A 19,902-nucleotide genomic window follows, 5' to 3' on the forward strand; every position below is an offset into this window, starting at 1 on the left:
TTCCCACTTCCAACTCAAGGGTGTTCTTTGAGCATCAATTTCTCATTCATTCACCCATCAATTTATCCCATATTTCCAACAGTTTTTACTCTTAAAAACAAAAAATCGAAAGGCTCTCTACCTACTGGAATTAGAGAACGTCCAATCTTACTCCAAAATTTCAACGTTATCTCTCTCAACTTCTCCTCTTATCCGATTGAATTAATGGTCGGAAACATTGACAAATGGCGCTCCAAGAAATCCCTCATTCCACGGCATCATCTCTTGACGAATGAGAAGCATGACGACATTCAATTTCGAAATTATTGCATCGTAACGAGTTGAGCCGACTGCTATGAAAATCGAACTCAGTGAGTTCCTCTATTTATATACCAAAGCATGAACATCAATACAAGTATGTATCCGTATATACCAGAAGCATAGGAGGCCACGGCCAAATCAAACGTCCTAATGCGCCGATAATGAAAGAATAACGTAAGCAATATAATCAACATGACCAAGAACTAAGAGACGCCCAAGAAAACACTCAATGCATCGCCCGTAGAATGATCATCTAAAGATCCTCCAGTCGATGTCGCACTTCTCGGTCTGGAAGGCGGTGGCCGCTGACGATGACGAGGAGCTCAGAGGGACCTTCAACCCGCACTTGATCCTCGGCTTGATGCGGAACGTCTTGATCCTGCCAAGCTTGAACCGCACCCTCAGGTACAGCCTCATGTCGATGTCGTACACCCCGGCCGCCGTCTCGGAGTTGAAGTCGCTGAGCCCGCCCGATCCGAGCACCACCACCTGCTGGCCCTCGAACGCTTGGCTAAGCGTCGTGGTGTTCTTGTGGCCCTGGTAGAACGGGGTCAGATACTGGGAGTCGAAGCGCTGGCCCGCGTACAACGGCCGCGCCTCGATCCGGTCGTAGTAGATCCCGATGCGGCGGTTCGGGTTCCGGATGGTGAGGTTGAGCTTCAGGTTGTAGTTGAGGAGGGTGTTGCCGGTGGTGAGGTTGAACTGGGTGAGCTCGGCGTCGGTGACGTGGAACTTGACGAGGTTTGGGCGGAAAATGAGCCAGAAGATGAGGGCGAGGAGGCCAACGGCGACGACCACGGTGAGGACGAGGTCGAAGATGAGCTTGAGCAGGCAGCAGCCGCAGCCGCAGGCGCAGCCCCCGCCGCGGCCAGGGCGGAGGTAGGAGTGCTGCTTGGGGGGCACGGCGGGGCCGTAGTAGGTGCCATTGAGGTGGCCTTGCTTCTCAGCCATGGGGGAGGAAGTTGCAGACGAAAGCAAAACAATGGAGACGACGCTGGACTGAGATGAAGACGAAGATGAAGATGGAAGATGGAAGATGAGGGATGAGTATGGAGTAGGCTAGGGTTTATATATAGGGGTTGAGTGCGAAGTGGGAACTTTGCGTCGCCGTAGTGTTGGTTTCGTAGGTGGAGTTTTTCACGCGTCAACGCGGTTTGGCTGCGAGTTTTAGGAGGGGAGGATGGCGTGCGGTAACTTCCGTCGACTCGTTTGTCTGCAGGATTGTGTTGAAAGTGGGACCAACCTAGGTCTATCCCGCGTGGTGTTACACCTTGGTACTTCCACATATGTCGACCATTAATTTATGAAATTAAGGTTTCTTTAATCACCGATTTGAATTTGGACACAACATGTGGAGTAGAGGATCTTTGTCTCTTAAAAGTGGGTTATGAATTGCAAAGTGAAAGCCGGAAATTGAATTGGCGCGTGGCATTGAATGCTCTCATTTAAGAGCGGTGGATGAGTTTGGTAAACTAATTTTATGATTCGGTTTCGGTATTTATTACCGTTTTTCTAGTCCTAGTTCATCATATCAAATCAAATTAGTCCGACATGAATAATTATAAAAGAAAAATCACAACCGTTTGATCTTTTACTCGGTTACGCTCGACATCATTTGAATTCAAAATTCTTATTTTATATGGTCTAATACCAAGATTTTACCCTTTGTATCTCAAAGTTTGATAGAATCATTACGTGTTGGAATGTGAAGCAGAAGCCCGACACTTTTTTTTTTGGGTCGAAATAAAACTACTTTATCTCAAGGTATCAGGCTGCCTATGTTTAGAATTAAATTGGCATCAATGCAAAATGTTTAGGACTTTTTTGGCACGCAATCAAGAACTCTCGTTGTACTCTATCATGAGCTTTCTACATATCAAGTTTAAGTATCGCCCAGAAATTCTTCATTCTTTTCCTAATCCCCAGTTGGTACAACACTTCCTGAACTATCAAGATGTTGTCTTGAATTTAGCTTCCACTAACAAAGACACTTTGTTCCATAGCAATCAGTTTAGGAAGCCAAGGTTTCAAGCGATTTTCCATAAGTAGCTATAATTACACAAGCTGATAGGTCGAAATTGACTTATATTCTCAGGGTTTGAAACTTTGGGAATAAGTGCAATTTGGGTTATGTTCAGATTGAGATTGAGAATTCCTAAGTCAAAGAAATTGTGAACCATTCGAAACACATCTTGTTGAATATCTCTCCAGTGATGATGATAAAACTCTACCCATCAAGCCCATCCGGTCCTGGAGCCTTCGACACACACATTTGGAACATGGCTTCTTTCACTTCCTCTAAATTCACCTGAGTCATCAAAGCCCCATTCATACCTTTCGGAACTAGACATGGACATTGCTCAATGACTGGTTGAGTTTTTGGGACCCCCAGATGTTGGTCGGCCCGTATGGCTCGGCCGAGCGCCCTAGGATCACTATAGCGAGATATTAACGATACGGTAAAAGAATGGATAGAATTTGTGCACCTGATTTGGATTCCATCGGCTTGGATGCGGAAATGACGATGAACCGGTGCCGTAGGTCTTCTCCCCTGTCACCCCCGAAGTCCCGGCGCTATGAGACCGCCTCAGCCAACTCATGGAAGCCTTAGGTGAGTTTGAGAGCGTTTGAGAGAGATTGAAGAGAGTTAGGTGCAGAGGAGGGACCTGCAGCTCTATTTATAAAGTTTCCAGCCAGGCCCTCTCATAACGGGCCGGGCCGAACTCGGCCCACACAAGCCGGGCCCATATCTGACCAATTAAGAAACCTTATATCCAAACTTATTAGACCAGACCGTAAGCGGATAATAACAATCTCAATTAATGTAACTCACATTAGGAAAACGTTACACCAGATTCATACAATAACCGATAGAATCTGACAATATGTTGTGTCAACATACAAGGCTCGCGACCCCAATTCAGGTCATCAATTTTCAACAGAGAAATCTTGTTCCGTTTTCTTCTTTGAAATGTAGTGGCATGAAAATATTTCGTATTTCTTTCTCTTCATTTGAGCTAATTAATTCGTGATCTCATACTCTCACTACATTTCTTCTAACCTCCATAATATATCAATATGGTCTATGATTTTGTGAGTAGCCTCCTTGGTCGAATCATCTGTTTTGCGATGAGTGAGATCTGTAAGTTTTTTCCTGAGAAAATCAATTTGGCACCAATGCATTGGAGAATTTCCTTTTGCTCCATTCTACCACTTCATCGGAAATCTTTTTGGATTTGCCAATAAAATCCATTTGATTCAAATTTGGGTCATCCAGACCTTTCTAATAATCTTACTACACTCTGTATTTTCTAACTAGAAGGCTTCGAATTTGAATTCTTTCTTCCTTTTCACTGAAGCTGGAGACAGAGAGAAGCATAGATTTAACCAAAAAAAAGAAGAGAGAAGCATAGGGCTATGGTTGAAACAAATCGCTGGCAAAGCATAGGCTTTGACATTAGGAAATATCACATTCCAATCCAAATTTCATAGGACCCTATCCAATCTTTTTTTGACAAGAGCATCCTCATCTCTATTGTTTGCCCACGTGAAGGCACATCCTTTACTTTCCATGTCCATAACGGAAGAGTCATTCAAAAGATCACAAAATGCAACTAACCTATAATGGTCCGTTTTTCTTTTCCCAGCCTTACTGATAAAATTTCATTGAAGTCACCAATACAAACCTAAGGGAGATGGTTAATGAAATGGATAATGTGTAACCGTTGCCATAGTAGGAGTCTCTCTTGATAATTTGGAAATGCATGTAAAAAGGTAATCTCCATCAAACTTCCTCTTTCAAGATCTCTACTTATCACATCAATAAATTCCCCGGTGTTGGATTGTACTTCTTAAACCTCTACATTCCACATAATGGCTATCCCTCCAACAAATCTTATTGGATTCAGCACCACTAAAGTTCTGGAATTGAAGACATCACCTATCGCGATCCACTACTGTCTCTTTGTTCTTCGTCTCAATCAAGAACACCACATTGGGCCTTTCAAGAGCCATTAAGGCTCTAAGTGACGGGAATGTCAATGGTGTACCCAACCCTTGATAATTCCAGCTCAAAAATTTTATATATATCTCGGTGGATTATTAAGGCTAGCCACCAAAGCCCAATCCTTCGCTCCTTCCACCACTTGAATGGGAGTATCAAGTAATTCATATCATTAATGAGCAAGAATTACTCCCTTGATTGAATCTCTTTAGCTTCTTTGGCAAAGCGGTTTTTAGCCCGGTTCTTCCTTATTTCAAAGACCTCGAGGAAGAACCTAAGCTGGGAGATTCAAGCAACAAGATTTGTGTTCCCTGTCCACCTTTCTCCGTAAGAATAAGTGCATAGTCTCACCACCTGTTTTCTCCTTAAGAGATTCTCCTTCCATTAGTTGCTTCTCTATCACAAGTGCTGCAATTTTTAGTATTATAGAGATCATGAGATAAAATATACCTAGAATTATTGTAATATCAAAAAGGTAAAGGAGCAATAAAAAGATAGCGATGCTTTGTTGATTTATGAAATGGATTGGAAATGAAAAGATATTCTAAAATTTAGGCGAATATATTTTGAAAACTTTGGGAAAATTACTAAAAAAGTAATAACTCGATTACAATTGTGTCAATTCAGTCTAAAACCTTTTTTTTTTGCCAATTGAGTCCTAACAATTCAATCCATCCAGCCAATTTTAGCAAGCCAACGCAAACATGGACGCCGGCCAGCGCTGACGTAAACAATTTTTAATAACATTTAAAAAAAATTTCCGAATTTTTTTTTTTACTTTTTTACTTTTTCTTTTCTTTTCTTTCTCTTTCTTTTTTTTCTTCCCTTGTTATTCCTCTATTCCGTCGTCGGACCTCAGCGAGAGCCGGCGAGGTCGACCTCGCCATGGATGGATGAGGCTAGACTAGTGAGGATGAGGGCGAGGGCATGGCGACGGCGAGGTCGATAGATTGAAATAATCAACAAATGAACTCCAGTCTAGCGTCCTTAAGCAAAACCCACACGTCTTCCTTAGCGTGCCTCAACCCCCTGTCCTCGACCACATTAGCTTCGATCTCGAAAACCCTAGATCCTTCTCTCCTCTGTGTCTTTGTCGGTCCTCGGCTTCTTCGCCACCAGTTTGGCATCCCCAAAATCCCCCTTCCGCTTAGTGTTTCTTGAGACCTTGAAGACTCCATTTTCGTCACGAGGCGAGGTTGGCCTCGCCATGACTAGGCGGGGCTCACCCTAGCCAGCCACTGACGAGATCGACCTTAACAAGGTCAGGCGAGACTCGCCCTCACCAGTGACCTGCGAGGTCGACCTCGCCGGCCCTCGCCTCTAACCTGTAGCTGAGGTCCGGTGACTATCTAGAGAAAGAAGGGAAGAAAAAAAAAAGAGACATAAAATTAAAAAAATATATTAAAAATTTAAAATAATATTGAAAGTTGTCCACATTAGAGTCAGCCACGCCACGTACGACGGCTGGCGTTCATGTCAACGTCGTCCAACAAAACTGGAAGGAATGAATTAGCACAAATACAAAAGGCTTAAGATTCAATTGACAAAAAAAATGATTTATAACCGAATTGGCACATTTGAAATACGTTTGGGACTGTTTTGGTAATTTTTCCAAAAACTTTTGAATGGTATTGAATGACTATTTATCTTTTTGGTCTAAATTGAAAGACTATTTAGCTTATTCATCTCGTGCATTTAAGTCTTAAAATTTATCGCAACCTGTCACTTTATTCCTTCCGTAAGCTATCGTTCAATTTTAGGGTACACTACAAAAAAACACTGGATTAGCGACGAAATTTGCGACGGAAAATTTGGAAAAATCCGTCGCAAATCGAATTAGCGACGAATTTTGCGACGGAAAAAATTCCGTCGCTACTAGGCCGTCGCAAAATTTTGCGACGGAAAATTTAAAAGTTCATCGCAAAATTGCGACGAAAATAAATTCGTCGCAAAATTCGTCGCAAAATTAGTCGCAAATTAGCCACGAATACAATCCGTCGCAAAATTCGTCGCAAATCGTCGTCGCAAAATTAGTCGCAAATTAGCCACGAATACAATCCGTCGCAAAATTCGTGGCAAATATTTCGTCGCAAATTTGCGACGAACCGTCGCAACATTCGTCGCAAAATTCGTCGCAAATTCGTCGCAAAATTTCGTCGCAAATTTCGTCGCAAAATTCGTTGCAAAATGTATTCGTCGCAAATTAGCGATACCTGAATGATCGCAAAATTTGGCTTAAAATATTCGTCGCTATTTTTACATCATTTCGGCCATAAATTCTTGTCCATATCAAACAAAGGAGACAGTGACATATAATTGAAACAGAAAAACGAACAAACCATAGATTCGACAAACCAGCCACAATGACATATAATTGAAACAAATAAGCGAAGGAAAGTTGCGAGTCGACATGATGCTATTTGATATCCAATCTTACAATACATTCAAAACATGGACTAAGAGACGGGACAACCATAGAAGACGCAGAAAAACCATACACAAGAAGACGCAGCTTTGGTACGATGGCAGGACACCAAAAGTAGTCTATTTTGTCGAGACCTGAGGAAATGTCGATACATAAATCAGTCCAGAATATAAAAGAAGCGTTTATGCATGGATGTAGAACTAGGTGTAAAATAACAAGAGGGTTAACAAAAATACGTTTCAGGACGAACATAAATGTTCTTACATATGAATATGAGTGAAATTATGAAAAACCAAGATTATGAAGCAAGCTTACCCCCGATTTTGAGAATTTTAACTAGAAAGTCTGGAGAAAATCATCATCAGCATTCTCGGCATCAATGTGTTGGTCATCATTGTGCCCATCACCTATTGGATTGGCTGGAGGTACAGGAGGATCGTCATAGCGATTGAGGTTAAGGTGTTGCATAACGAGTCTCATTTGTTGTTCCAAGTTATTTATTTGTTCGTCCTTTTGAACAAGTAAATTATTCAGACGATGCACTTCTTGGGTCAATTGCTCGTCTTGTCGTGACCTCCTTCGACCGATCGCAGTGGATGATGAACTTCCAGGATTATTCGGCATGTACATCCTTGACAACGATCCCATCCCAAATATTTTCCCTTTTTCACCCCACCCGTTGCCTCCATTCATAATGTCATATTATCAACTGATGGCCCAGACTCAGGACAATCATCACTACCACTAGCACTGCTCATTAAAAGTTCATCATATTTTTCCTACATTAACAATGTAGATGAAAATAAAATCACTATATATATATACCATAAATATTGAAAGCATTCACGGTTTTCATTATAGTTTACATATAAGCCAAAGTATAACCTTACATACCTTAACAGCTTTTACTCGATCACCAGTCCATGTCTTATCTTTCTTTTGAAATGTGCGTTCAAATGTAGCTGCAAATGTCGGTTCCGTCCCCAATTCTTGTGCCTACAAAATGTAAACATGAGTAATTGAATTAAATTAACTTATAACTCATTTAACAGACTTACCAGTCGTTTGCGATGCTCCGCAATGTTGATAGAGCCCCCAGCATATGTGGTTGACCCATCACTAGAACTAGAAGATCGATTCTTCTTATTCTGCTCACAGAGTTGCCGACTCTGTTCAGATGCCCAAAATCTGTTAATTGCCGCCCAATTGTCAGCTATAAAGAAAGACGGCTTCACTTGCTTGATCTTCGCTCTATTCATGACATTTCGCATAAAATCACCGTTTTTCTTATCGAAAATTCTTCTCACTTCATTGTCTTCCGCTTCCTCCCACTTGAACTTCCGCTGCAATGAATAAAAACACAAATTGAAAGTTATTATGATGATCACATATCCATAACCATGCACCAGACAAATATAGACAGATTTTGTAAAGTTCATGTCGGGGAAAATATCTGGTCTTTTAGGTATCGAAAACTACAGAGTTATTCTGGTCCCTTTACATCATTCTTGACCATCAATATACTACACCAAACTTAATTGGTGAGAAAATAAAATATGTAAAACTTACCTTGAACTCATTCCACCACATTTCTTTCACTTCTTGTGGAACACTTCTGTAAGTAATATACTCTCCCATCCAAAAGTTTCTTACTATTTTGTTCAATTCCCTCACAACAGACCAGACATCCGTGAATCGCAATCATACGGATATTGTGCAACATCGACAATTCAGTTGACATCAATATCTAAAGCCCTAAATATTACATATACTAAAATAAAAATGAAGTACTTACGAATCTCCAAATGGGCATATGAAGAATCGGTTATCTTCTTGACCTGTGTTTTCGTCAATATTCGATTGTTTCGCCAAATAATGGGGTGGAACGGAAGGAGAGGGAGCTAAAGGAGATTGAACTGGAGGAGATTCAGTTCGCATGTGGCCAAGTTCCGTAACATGTTGTTGAGTGTTGGAGGAAGGGCCAACGTGTCCATATTGTGACGGACCATATTGTGGTTGAGGGTTAGATGACGGGACAGGGGAAGAGGAAAGGGACGGGGACGAGGACGAGGAAGAGGCTTGTCTTCTATACGAATGACCTCCACGTTTATACTGACAAGTAGGAAGGTTATGCGAATATGTAAAGAACTATTGACACGTATTACAGACACATAATGATGTACATGACGAAGCTTACCATTTTGATGGAAAGACTGAGAAAATGTTTCCTTGAAATGAGCCAATGTCGAGTGCTTATGACGTGTAATTTCCTACGAACAAATATACTATGAATCCCATTCATTTTGATATGAAACATCAATATATGAGCACGATATGGGTGGCCACGGGTATCAAACATCACTATATGAATCGCATTCATTTTGATTAAAATTTTTTTGACCACGTACAAAAATTTAAATTTCACTGAAAATGGGTGACCACAGGTATTCTAAGTCATTCTGTAAAGTTTTGTAAGAGAAAAATTGTTATTATTGTTAAATTGTTTTTGGGACCTAAAAAAAAAATTTCACTAAAAGTTGGTGGCCACCGATATTCTAAGACATTCTGTAAAGTTTTGAAATTTAAAAATTTTTAGAATTTTAAATTATTATTTTTTAATATAAATTTTTTTCCGTGAAATAAAAAAAAATTTACATACTAAAATTGGGTGGCCAAAGGTAGTCTAAGCTATTAGGTAAAGTTTCCAAAATTTTTGTCCTTCTTTATTTTAATAATTTTTAGGGCACGTTAAAAAAATTAAATATAACTAAAAGTGGGTGGCCACAGGTATTATAAGTCATTCCGTGAAGTTTTGAAAATTTTTAAATTCTAATTTTTTTTGGCCACCTACAAAAATTTAAATTTCACTGCAAGTTGATGGCCACATGTTTTCTAGGCAATTCTATGCAGTTTTGACATTTTATATTTTTAAATTTTTTTTTTTCACCCAAAAAAAATAAAAATTTCCCTCACAATGAGTGACCACATTTATTTTAAGCCATTTTATAAGGTTATGAAAATTTTTAATATTTTAATATTTTTTGTCCCGGAACGTTAAAAAATCTAAATTTCACTCAAAATGGATGGTCACTATTAATTTTTGCTATTTTGTGATATTATGAAATTTTAGTTTTTTAAAAATTTTAAAAAACTTTTACGGTCAAATTTCATATTTGTTGCCAACATATACCGTTTTTTTAATTTTCCGTAATTTTTCATGATTTTTTATAGAATTGTTCAATTTTCAAGCATTTTTCTGTGAAAACGCTTAATCAATCACCCTATCGTCATTTAACGCTTAATCATCCACATAATAGACAAATTAACCAGTCGACCATCGATCGAAGCCACATGCAATCCTGAAATCGACCCGGAACTTAGCCAACGAAAAGTTATCCTAAATAATTCCTAAACAAGTCCGACTAATTACCTAATATACTAACTAGGGTTTAGGGAGTTGCTTACTTGGTTCAAGGACAACAAAAACCGGCCGATCGAACAGTGGCGGTCCCGACACGGGCGTGGGCCCAAATGGTGACTAGTCGGCCGGTGCTCGGCCACGACACTGGCGAGCAGCAGCGGAGCTCAGCGGCAGCCGGTGTCGGTCGGCGCAGCAGCGTCGGGCAGCAGCAGCGTCGGCGCGGCAGCAGCGTCGAGCGCGGCTTCAGCAGCAGCAGCGGCATCGAGCAGCAGCAGCGTCGGCCGCGCGCCCAGGAGCGGGTGGCCGCGGCTAGCGGCGGCACGGCGACACCGAGCGGCCAGGGCGCAGCGGCAGTAGCAGCAGCGTCGCGCCGGTTGGCCGGCGGCGGTAGGCTGTGCTCCGGCGAGGGCGGCAGCGGGCGGGGCTGCTCCGGCGAGAGCCTCGGTCGGGCGATGGTGGGCGGCGGCGCGGCGGCGGCGGCTGCGGGCCGACGGCGTGGGGGGGCTCATGGCGAGCGGGCGAGGCGGCGAGGCGGCGGCGACGGCGTCGGTCTGCGGTCGGCGGCGGCGAGGCTTCGGGCCGTTGCTCGGACGCGACGGCGGCGAGGCTGGGCGGGCGAGGGCGCGATCGGCGGGGGCGGGCGACGGGCGTGGGGGCTGCAGGGGGCGGCTGGCCGCGACCGGCGACAAGCGGGGCACTGCGGGCGGCCGGCGGCGGGCGGGGAGGCTGCGGGGCAGGCTGCGAGGCTGGACGGACGGCGACGGCGACGAGGCTGCGACGGCGAGGGCGAAGAAGCGCGACCGGCGGAGGGGAGGGCGACGGGCGGGGGCTACGGGGCGGGCGGCCCTCTACCGCCGACGGGCGGGGGGGCCTGCGGGGCGACCATCGACAGGGGGGGAGCTGCGGGGCGGCTGTGAGGCTGGGCGGCAACGGCGACGGCAACGGCTGCGACGGCGACGGCGGCGGAGGAGATGCGTAGATCGGGCTGGGGAGGCGTCGGGGAAGGGGGGGAGGAGGAGGAGGGGGTAATAATGTCGCAAATTTGCGACGGACCTAATGTCCGTCGCAAATTTTTGACCGACAAAAAATTTCCGATGAAAATAAAAATCCGTCGCAAATTTACTACGTAAAAAAAATCCGTTGCAAATTTGCGACGGAAATAAAAATCCGTCGCAAATTTCGAAAGATAAAAATTCCCTCGCAAAATTTGCGACGGACCACTATAGTCCGTCGCAAATTTTCAACGGACTTTCTATGTCCGTCGCAAATTTTCGAACGACAAAAAATTTCCGACGGAAATAAAAATCCATCGCAAATTTGCGACGTTAAAAAAAATCCGTTGCAAATTTGCGACGGAAATAAAAATCCGTCGTAAATTTAATTTCGAACGGTAAAAATTTCCTCGCAAAATTTGCGACGGAACTACACTTTCCGTCGCAAATTTGCGACGGACTTTCTATGTCCGTCGCAAATTTTCGACCGACAAAAATTTTCCGATGGAAATAAAAATTCGTCGTAAATTTGCGACGTAAAATAAAAATCCGTCGCAAATTTGCGACGGAAATAAAAATCCGTCGCAAATTTGCGACGAATTAAATTATCCGTCGCAAATTTCGAACGGTAAAAACTCCCTCGCAAAATTTGCGATGGACCACTATAGTCCGTCGCAAATTTGCGACGGACTTTCTATGTCCGTCGCAAATTTTTCGACCGACAAAAAATTTCCGACGGAAATAAAATTCCGTCGCAAATTTGTGCCGTAAAAAAAAATCCGTTGCAAATTTGCGACGTAAAAAACAATCCGTTGCAAATTTGCGACGGAAATAAAAATCCGTCGCAAATTTGCGACGGACTATACTGGTCCGTCGCAAATATGGACATACTACATGATCGTTGTAAATTTGTGACGTCTTTTTTTCGGTCAAAAATTTAGCATCTTATTTATTTGGGTCCTAAATTTGCTACGTCTTTTTTTCAGTCCAAAATTTTGGCATCTCAAATTTTGCAATGGAAATTAGAATATCGAAAATGTTAGGGCACGTTAATAATATTTGACTTGTCGGCATTTAGGGACAAAATTTCGGACGATCATTTAAAATAAAAAGAATAATCGACAATAACAATAATAAAAAAGCACAATAACAATAATAACAAGAACAATAATGATAACAGCCAAAATAGCACTTGTAGCATTAATAATTACACATCTGTAGTGTTTTGTGACAAAAATTTTAATCTTCATCTTCGTCTTCGTCATCTGTCTGAAAATCAGATTCTGAACATTCTTGTACATTTAATTCGCAAATTTCAGTTTGATCCACATCTATCATTGCTCCACACGGATCTCGTAAAGTTGGTATGTTATATTCCTCAATTTCAACCGTGTTACACAATTCCTCTTGTTGGTAGGCTCTATCCTTCCAGTGTTCCTCGATTTTCCTCTGTGCTTTGATTTTACATACAACCCACCAATCAGCTTTGTCACGTTTCAAACTAGGATATGATGCATAACATACTTGAATTGCTTGTTGTGCCAAGACAAATGGTTCATACTTCATATACATTTTCTTGTGATTTATTTCAACCAAATTGAACTTCGTATGCACCTTCATTCCTTTGACGGGGTTGAACCACGTGCACTTAAATAACACAACCCGTATCATTAATAGTCCAGGGTACTCTATCTCTATGATTTCATCCAACAAGTCATAAAAATCATCTTCTGAACTGCCACCATTGGATGACCGAACAGACACACCACTCTTCATTGTGGATTTTCCCATTCCATATTCTTGAGTATGAAAATTATATCCATTTATGAAATATGCTGGCCAACTTCGAACTCTTCACTGTGGACCCCATGACAGATGATATAGCAATCCTTGCCCTCCAATTTCATCATAATTACTGTGAACCTAAGGTTACACATGCAAAGTCAATAATATATATTATACTAAATGATGTATATAATTTTAATAACTTGGTTTTGGTCCATAGGCAACTTACATATGTCTTGAACCATGCTGCAAATTGTTCATCGCACAAACGGTCAAACTCATTTGGTTGTAGTCCAAACATTGAAGTTTGGAAAATCCTATTATTAAAAACCATATAAATATTAGCAAATATTTGACACACAAAACATATATTTGCAAATTTACACTTACTTGAAGTATGGCTCGACTTCTGGGCAGTTCAGTAAAATATAAGTACGGGCTGCATGAAATTCTTCGGGCGATAAATAGCGAGCCGACATGCGCCGCTTGGTCGACCGAGATAATTGAAAATAGAGAATCTTTGTGCAATTGGGATCAATGGGGCCCTCATCATTTCTGCACTTTGCTCTCCGCCTCTTGCACTGAACGTGCGGCTCAAAATAGTATGATGCAAATGTTGTCACTTCTTCCACAATATATGCATTACAAATTGAAGCTTCAACACGTGCCTTATTCTTTACTTTTTTCTTCAAATGATATAAGAATCTAGTTGAAATAGAAAGAAGCTTATCGGAACATATTATATGATAAACTAATTTGAACTGTATTTTAAAAAAAAACATTACCTCTCAAATGGATACATCTATCAAAATTAGACGGGACCTGCAACTTTGGCCTCATAAGGCAAGTGAACTAAGAGATGCTCCATCGAATCAAAAAACGCTGGAGGAAATATCTTTTCTAAGTTGCAAAGAATAATTGGAATATCTCTCTCTAGTTTTTCCATGTGCGATGCTTTTAACACTGTCGAGCAAATATCATGGAGGAAATTGCTTAACTCTTTAATGGCGCCCCATACAAAGTTCGGTAGAACTTCCTTCAAAGCTATTGGAATTAGTCTTTCCATCAGGATGTGACAATCATGACTCTTCAAACCTGTGAACTTGCATTCATTCAAATCAACACATCTTCCGAGGTTCGAAGCATATCCATCAGGAAACCCCACAGATTTCAACCATTGACAAATAACTCGCCTCTGCTCCTTATCCAATGTATAAACTGCTTTCGGTTTTGGTCCCCTGCTACTTGCATCCACAGCTAGTATTGGCCGATCGCAAATATCTCTCATATCTTTTCTTGCGTTCAAGTTGTCTTTTGTTTTTTCGGCGACATACATCACAGTATTTATGACATTGTCGAAAACATTCTTTTCTATGTGCATGACGTCAAGATTATGATGAATAAGATGGGCCTTCCAATATGGTAAATCCCAAAATATACTGCGTTTTGTCCACTTATGTGTACTTCCGTACGCAAAAGTCGTGCCGTGCGGGTTCTCAACAACAGTTGGAAAGTCCTGCACACGCTCCCAAATTTGATCGCCGGTCAACCTCAATGGTGACACGTTCTTTCAGTCCTATTTTTGGTGAACTCTTTCTTATTCCTTCTGAAAGGATGGCTTGGCGGTAAAAATTGTCTATGACAGTCAAAATAGCTGGGTTTCTTTCCATGTTTTAATCTAAATGACTTTGACCTCTCCAAACATATCGGACATCCTAAGATCCCAGCTGTACTCCATCCAGATAACATTCCGTAAGCTGGAAAGTCATTTATCGTCCAAAGAAGGGCAGCCTTCATTACAAATATTTGATCGGTAGAAACGTCATACGTAGGGACACCTTCAACCCATAGCCGTCGTAACTCCTCAATAAATGGTTGCATATAAACATCTATCAACTTTTTCGGATTTTGCGGCCCTGTCACGATCAATGTCAAAAACATATAAAGTGTCTTCATGCACATACCAGGTGGAAGATTGTACGGCGTTAAGATAACTGGCCAACATGAATAACTTTTTCTTATTTTCCCAAATGGAGCAAATCCATTGGCACAGAGACCTAACCTGATGTTCCGAGGCTCCATCGCAAACTCAGGGTATGTTCTATCAAAATGTTGCCATGCCTCCGCATCTGAAGGATGACACATTAGACCATCTTCTGTTTCATGATTTGCATGCCAAGTCATGTGTTCAGCAGTGGCTTTAGACGCATAAAGCCTTTGCAATCGGGGATTAAGGGCGGATAAAACATTTGCTTGCATGGTTTACGCTTCGATTACGACCCGGCTGCTTTGTTAATCTTGTACCTAGGTTGGCTCTGGAATTTACAAGATTCTGCATTTTCATCATCTCTCCAATATATCATACAACCCCTACTACATACATCAATCCTTACAACCGGAAGACCTAAGTTATCCACTAGCTTTTTCATATCATAAAAATCACTTGGCATGTTGTTATCACGAGGCAATGATTCCCGCATTACTTCAACAAAAGAGTTGAAGCAATCCCGCAGACACATTATGCTCTGCCCTGATATTTAATAATCGGGCTGTCACCGATAACTGAGTGTGGTCCTCACAACCTGCCCATAGAGGTTCATCTGCTGCTTTCAAGACATCCCAGAACTGATTAGATTGAAAAGTTTCATTATACACATTCTCCTCAAAACCCGTTACTCCTATATCTTCCAATTGTGAAGCATGACTAGTACCCACTTGTTCACGTGTAGGAGTAAAACTAGTACTTGCATGATTTGATTCTGTGACAAAATTATAACTAGCTGCATCAATCACCATCCTCTCGTATAGGTTCAATTTCTCATAATAGCCACATTTTTCCCAAACTGAAAATTGGTCACTTCTTCCATATCCTTCATCAGATATAAATGGTTCACCATGGGAAGTCCAATTATAATAGTTCGGACTAAACCTAAATCTAGTAAGGTGTTCTCTAACTTGATCACACACAAGAAATTTACCATTACCACACTTTTTACACGGACACCTTAACTTATTTCCATCCATGAACTCATATTTACTACTAGCAAAGTCTAAAAATAGTTCCAACCCAGTACGAAACTCAATTGGCAATCCTTGACGTCCAGGTAAGTTATTATTATACATCCAAGCCCTTTCTCTTTGCATTGTGTCTGTATTAAAATAAAAAATTCTGGTAAAATATTTAAAATATCATATCTATTGTTCTTAATTAAAACCATAAAATTTTGGAAATTATAATTTTTGTTATTCACGCAACAATTAATATGAAATTGCAAAAATAGAAAAAATTACCATGTAAAGAAGACTTACCCAAATATTTGACAGAAATATTGGTAGGAGAAAGTGGTCAATTTGATGAGAATTGCAACGTTCACTTGGATTGCGAGACCTTCAATTAGACATATACCCAAAAAGAATAATCACTTAAGAATCATTTTTTAATAATTTTTAATGTGCGATGGAAACGGAATTCATCCCTCGTAAATTTGCGACGGATCCTTGATTCCGTCGCAAATTTACGACGGATCCTTCATTCCGTCGCAAATTTGCGACGGAATTTTCATTTATTCGTCGCAAATTTTCATTTATTCGTCGCAAATTGGCCGTTCGGCCTCATCCAAAGGCCGGCGAGGTGTCGCCAGTCGCTGGTCGTTAATCCGGTGATGCAGATACGAAAAAAAAAACAAACATAAACATATATAAAATAAAAGAAATTACAATTCAACGATGAATAGTCACGAAGCTAGCTATGATACTTACCGGTACAAAAGCTTCACCGAGATTAATATGTTCGTGCGCGGATTTTGCTGATTTCAGACATATGAAAGAGGGAGAAAAGCGAGAGACAGCGAGAGAGAGAGATAGTGTTGGAATATCACGGGCCGATAAACTACAAATTTGCGACGGACATTCGTTTTCGTCGCAAATTTGCGACGGATTTGGCGACGGTTTTTTTTTCCGTCGGAAATTTGCGACGAACTTTTTGCGACGGATTTATTTTCCGTTGCAAATTTGCGACGAACTTCTTTCCGTCGGAAATTTGCGACGGTTTTTTTTTCCGTCGGAAATTTGCGACGGATAAAAATTTCGTCGCAAATTTCCGACGGATTTTTCATCCGTCGCAAATTCTGTCGCAAATTTGCGACGGAAAATATAATCCGTCGCAAATTTCCGTCGTAAATTTCCGTCGCAAATTACATGTTTTTTTGTAGTGGTAGACCAAACAATAAATAAGCGTGATTTCTTTAGCTCTCCTCTTGGTCCCGTCTCGCTCTTCCTTGCGCCTTGTGAGCATAGCGTTGGGGTCGATCCAAACGCTTCAGCCCAGCAGTTATGGGCCCACCGGATTACCACGTCATTACTTTGCTTAGTTTTTACTCTTAAAAGAATAAAATCGAAAGGCACTCTCTACCCACTGGAATTAGAGAACGTCCAATCGTCACTTGACTTTGTCCCCGATTGAAGCTTCCAAAAGACATCTCTTGCTACCAAATTCGAACGTTATCTCTCTCAAATTCTCCTCTTTGTCCGATTCGCTCAATTCTATAATGGACGGGAAACATCGACGAATGGCGCTCCAAGAAGTCCCCACCACCAACTCCCACATTCCACCTCCATTATCTCTTGACGAATGAGAAGCATGACGACATTCAATTTCGAATCATGGCATCGTAGCGAGTCGAGCCGAATGCTATGAAAATCGAACTCAGTGAGTTCCTTTATTTATATACCAAAGCATGAACATCAATACAAGTATGTATCCGTATATATACCATGAACATGAGAGGCGACGGCCAAATCAAACGTCCTAATGCGCTGATAATGAAAGAATAACGTAAGCAATACAATCAACATAACCAAGAACTAAGAGACGCCCAAGAAAAATCAAGGCATCGGCCCATAGAATGATCATCTAAAGATCCTCCAGTCGATGTCGCACTTCTCGGTCTGGAAGGCGGTGGTGGCGGCCGATGACGAGGAGCTCAGAGGGACCTTCAACCCGCACTTGATCCTCGGCTTGATGCGGAACGTCTTGATCCTGCCGAGCTTGAACCGCACCCTCAGGTACAGCCTCATGTCGATGTCGTACACCCCGGCGGCCGTCTCGGAGTTGAAGTCGCTGAGCCCGTCCGATCCGAGCACCACCACCTGCTGGCCCTCGAACGCTTGGCTGAGCGTCGTGGTGTTCTTGTGTCCCTGGTAGAACGGGGTCAGGTACTGGGAGTCGAAGCGCTGGCCCGCGTAGAACGCCCGCGCCTCGATCCGGTCGTAGTAGATCCCGATGCGGCGGTTCGGGTTCCGGATGGTGAGGTTGAGCTTGAGGTTGTAGTTGAGGACGGTGTTGCCGGTGGTGAGGTTGAACTGGGTGAGCTCGGCGTCGGTGACGTGGAACTTGACGAGGTTTGGGCGGAAGATGAGCCAGAAGAGGAGGGCGAGGAGGCCGACGGTGACGACCACGGTGAGGATGAGGTTGAAGATGAGCTTGAGGAGGCAGCAGCCGCAGCCGCAGGCGCAGTCCCCGCCGCGGCCGGGGCGGAGGTAGGAGTGCTGCTTGGGGGGCACGGCGGGGCCGTAGTAGGCGCCGTTGAGGTGGCCTTGCTTGTCCGCCATGGGAAAACAATGGAGACGCTGCTGGACCGAGAGAAGATGAAGATGGAAGACGAAGACGAAGATGGAAGATGGAAGATGAGGGATGAGTATGGAGTAGGCTAGGGTTTATATATAGGGGTTGAGTGCGAAGTGGGAACTTGGCGTCGGCGAAGTGTTGATTTCGTAGGAGTTTTCACGCGTTTTAACGCGGTTTCGCTGCTGAGTTTTAGGTGTTTTTAGGGAAGGACCGATGCTGCGAGGTAACTTCCGGCGAGTCCCTTCATCTTGCCAAAAAAATGTCGTGTTGGAAAGTGGGACCTACCTGCCCTCCTAGGTCTAATACCGCGTAGTATTCCCTTCCCCACCTTAATCTTTCGATAAATCTCGACCGTTGATTTATGGAAGATTAGGGCTTCTTTCATCGGCGGTCGGAATCTTGTTCCGCACCGTGCGGAGGGGAGGATCTTTATCTTTCGACCCTTGAAAGCGTGGATTATCAATCGCAAATTGAAGGCCCGGTGATTAAACTTGGCGTATGGTGTTGAATGCTCATTTAAGAGCGGTGCGCATCGGTTTATTAAACTAATTTCGGTACTTTTATTACCACGGTTCTAGTCCAAGTTCATCGTATCAAGTCGAATCAGACGAACATGCAAAATTATGAGAGAAAAAATCGCAACCTTCCCATCTTTTTACTTGATTATGTGCGACATAATTACAGTCTAATTTCAAGATTTTACACTCGGCATCTCGAAGTTGGATAGAATTAGCCGAGTACTTAATACGGGCAAGTCCGAAGAGATTTTAAAGAGGGAAGCCTTTTGTAGAATCCATCAATGTACCCAATTCGATATACATTCATTAAATAAAATTTAAGTTAATAAGTTATGAATCAATCGCAACGGATAGACTTTCTGAGTTGTGAAAACGAGTACAATTCATTAACAATTCGTGGCGGGGGACGAAGCAAACCGGGTCAATGTTATTTTGTTTGCTGCTGTACGTCACGTCATCTTTCAAATTACTTGCCTTATTTGACTTTTTTCCGTCCCGCGTGGCGGATTTCGACGTCGATGCTGACGTGGGGCAGCGGAGAAGATTTCTTTAGAAATCGAGGGCGGAAGACTAAAGCAGCAAGATGACGTCCAATTGCAGCAGCTGAAGCTGCTGCTCTTGCCTTTAATTTATGCCAATGGTGGTTGGTCCAGTTTCGACCGGCTCCTTCGCCAACGTATCGGGTCAAGATTCCGCTTCGTTCCTCATGTTTTCGATTTCCTTTTTGTTTAGTTCTTGACTCGGCACGCATTGGCGTTTACATGACATGATTGGAACATCTTAACGCCCAGATGGGGAGGGAGTGGTTCCTGTTCCCGTGCACTGTCCCCAC

The 19,902-nt window shown here is 42.5% G+C and overlaps 2 protein-coding genes across 2 annotated transcripts; both read right to left on the reverse strand.

The window, feature by feature from the left end:
* Nucleotides 1-333: 333 nt before the first annotated feature.
* LOC115665106 (NDR1/HIN1-like protein 3) lies at nucleotides 334-1,346 on the reverse strand. The gene has a single exon (XM_030586998.2). It carries the CDS (start codon nucleotides 1,249-1,251, stop codon nucleotides 550-552), a length of 702 nt encoding a protein of 233 aa, XP_030442858.1. The 5' UTR covers nucleotides 1,252-1,346; the 3' UTR covers nucleotides 334-549.
* A 16,273-nt stretch (nucleotides 1,347-17,619) lies between these two features.
* On the reverse strand, nucleotides 17,620-18,623 carry LOC115667290 (NDR1/HIN1-like protein 3). Its single transcript, XM_030588890.2, has one exon. The coding sequence runs from the start codon at nucleotides 18,534-18,536 to the stop codon at nucleotides 17,835-17,837; it is 702 nt and encodes a 233-aa protein (XP_030444750.2). The 5' UTR covers nucleotides 18,537-18,623; the 3' UTR covers nucleotides 17,620-17,834.
* Between the last annotated feature and the right edge of the window lie 1,279 nt (nucleotides 18,624-19,902).

This window comes from Syzygium oleosum, unplaced genomic scaffold, assembly GCF_021117445.2.
Source record: "Syzygium oleosum isolate NSW1041296 unplaced genomic scaffold, Sole_v2.1 Sole_v2.10, whole genome shotgun sequence".
In the NCBI taxonomy this organism is placed as follows: domain Eukaryota; kingdom Viridiplantae; phylum Streptophyta; class Magnoliopsida; order Myrtales; family Myrtaceae; genus Syzygium; species Syzygium oleosum.

Coding starts and splice junctions, on each gene's coding strand:
- LOC115665106 (XM_030586998.2), bottom strand. CDS start 1,251: ATGGCTGAGAAGCAAGGCCACCTCAATGGCACCTACTACGGCCCCGCC.
- LOC115667290 (XM_030588890.2), bottom strand. CDS start 18,536: ATGGCGGACAAGCAAGGCCACCTCAACGGCGCCTACTACGGCCCCGCC.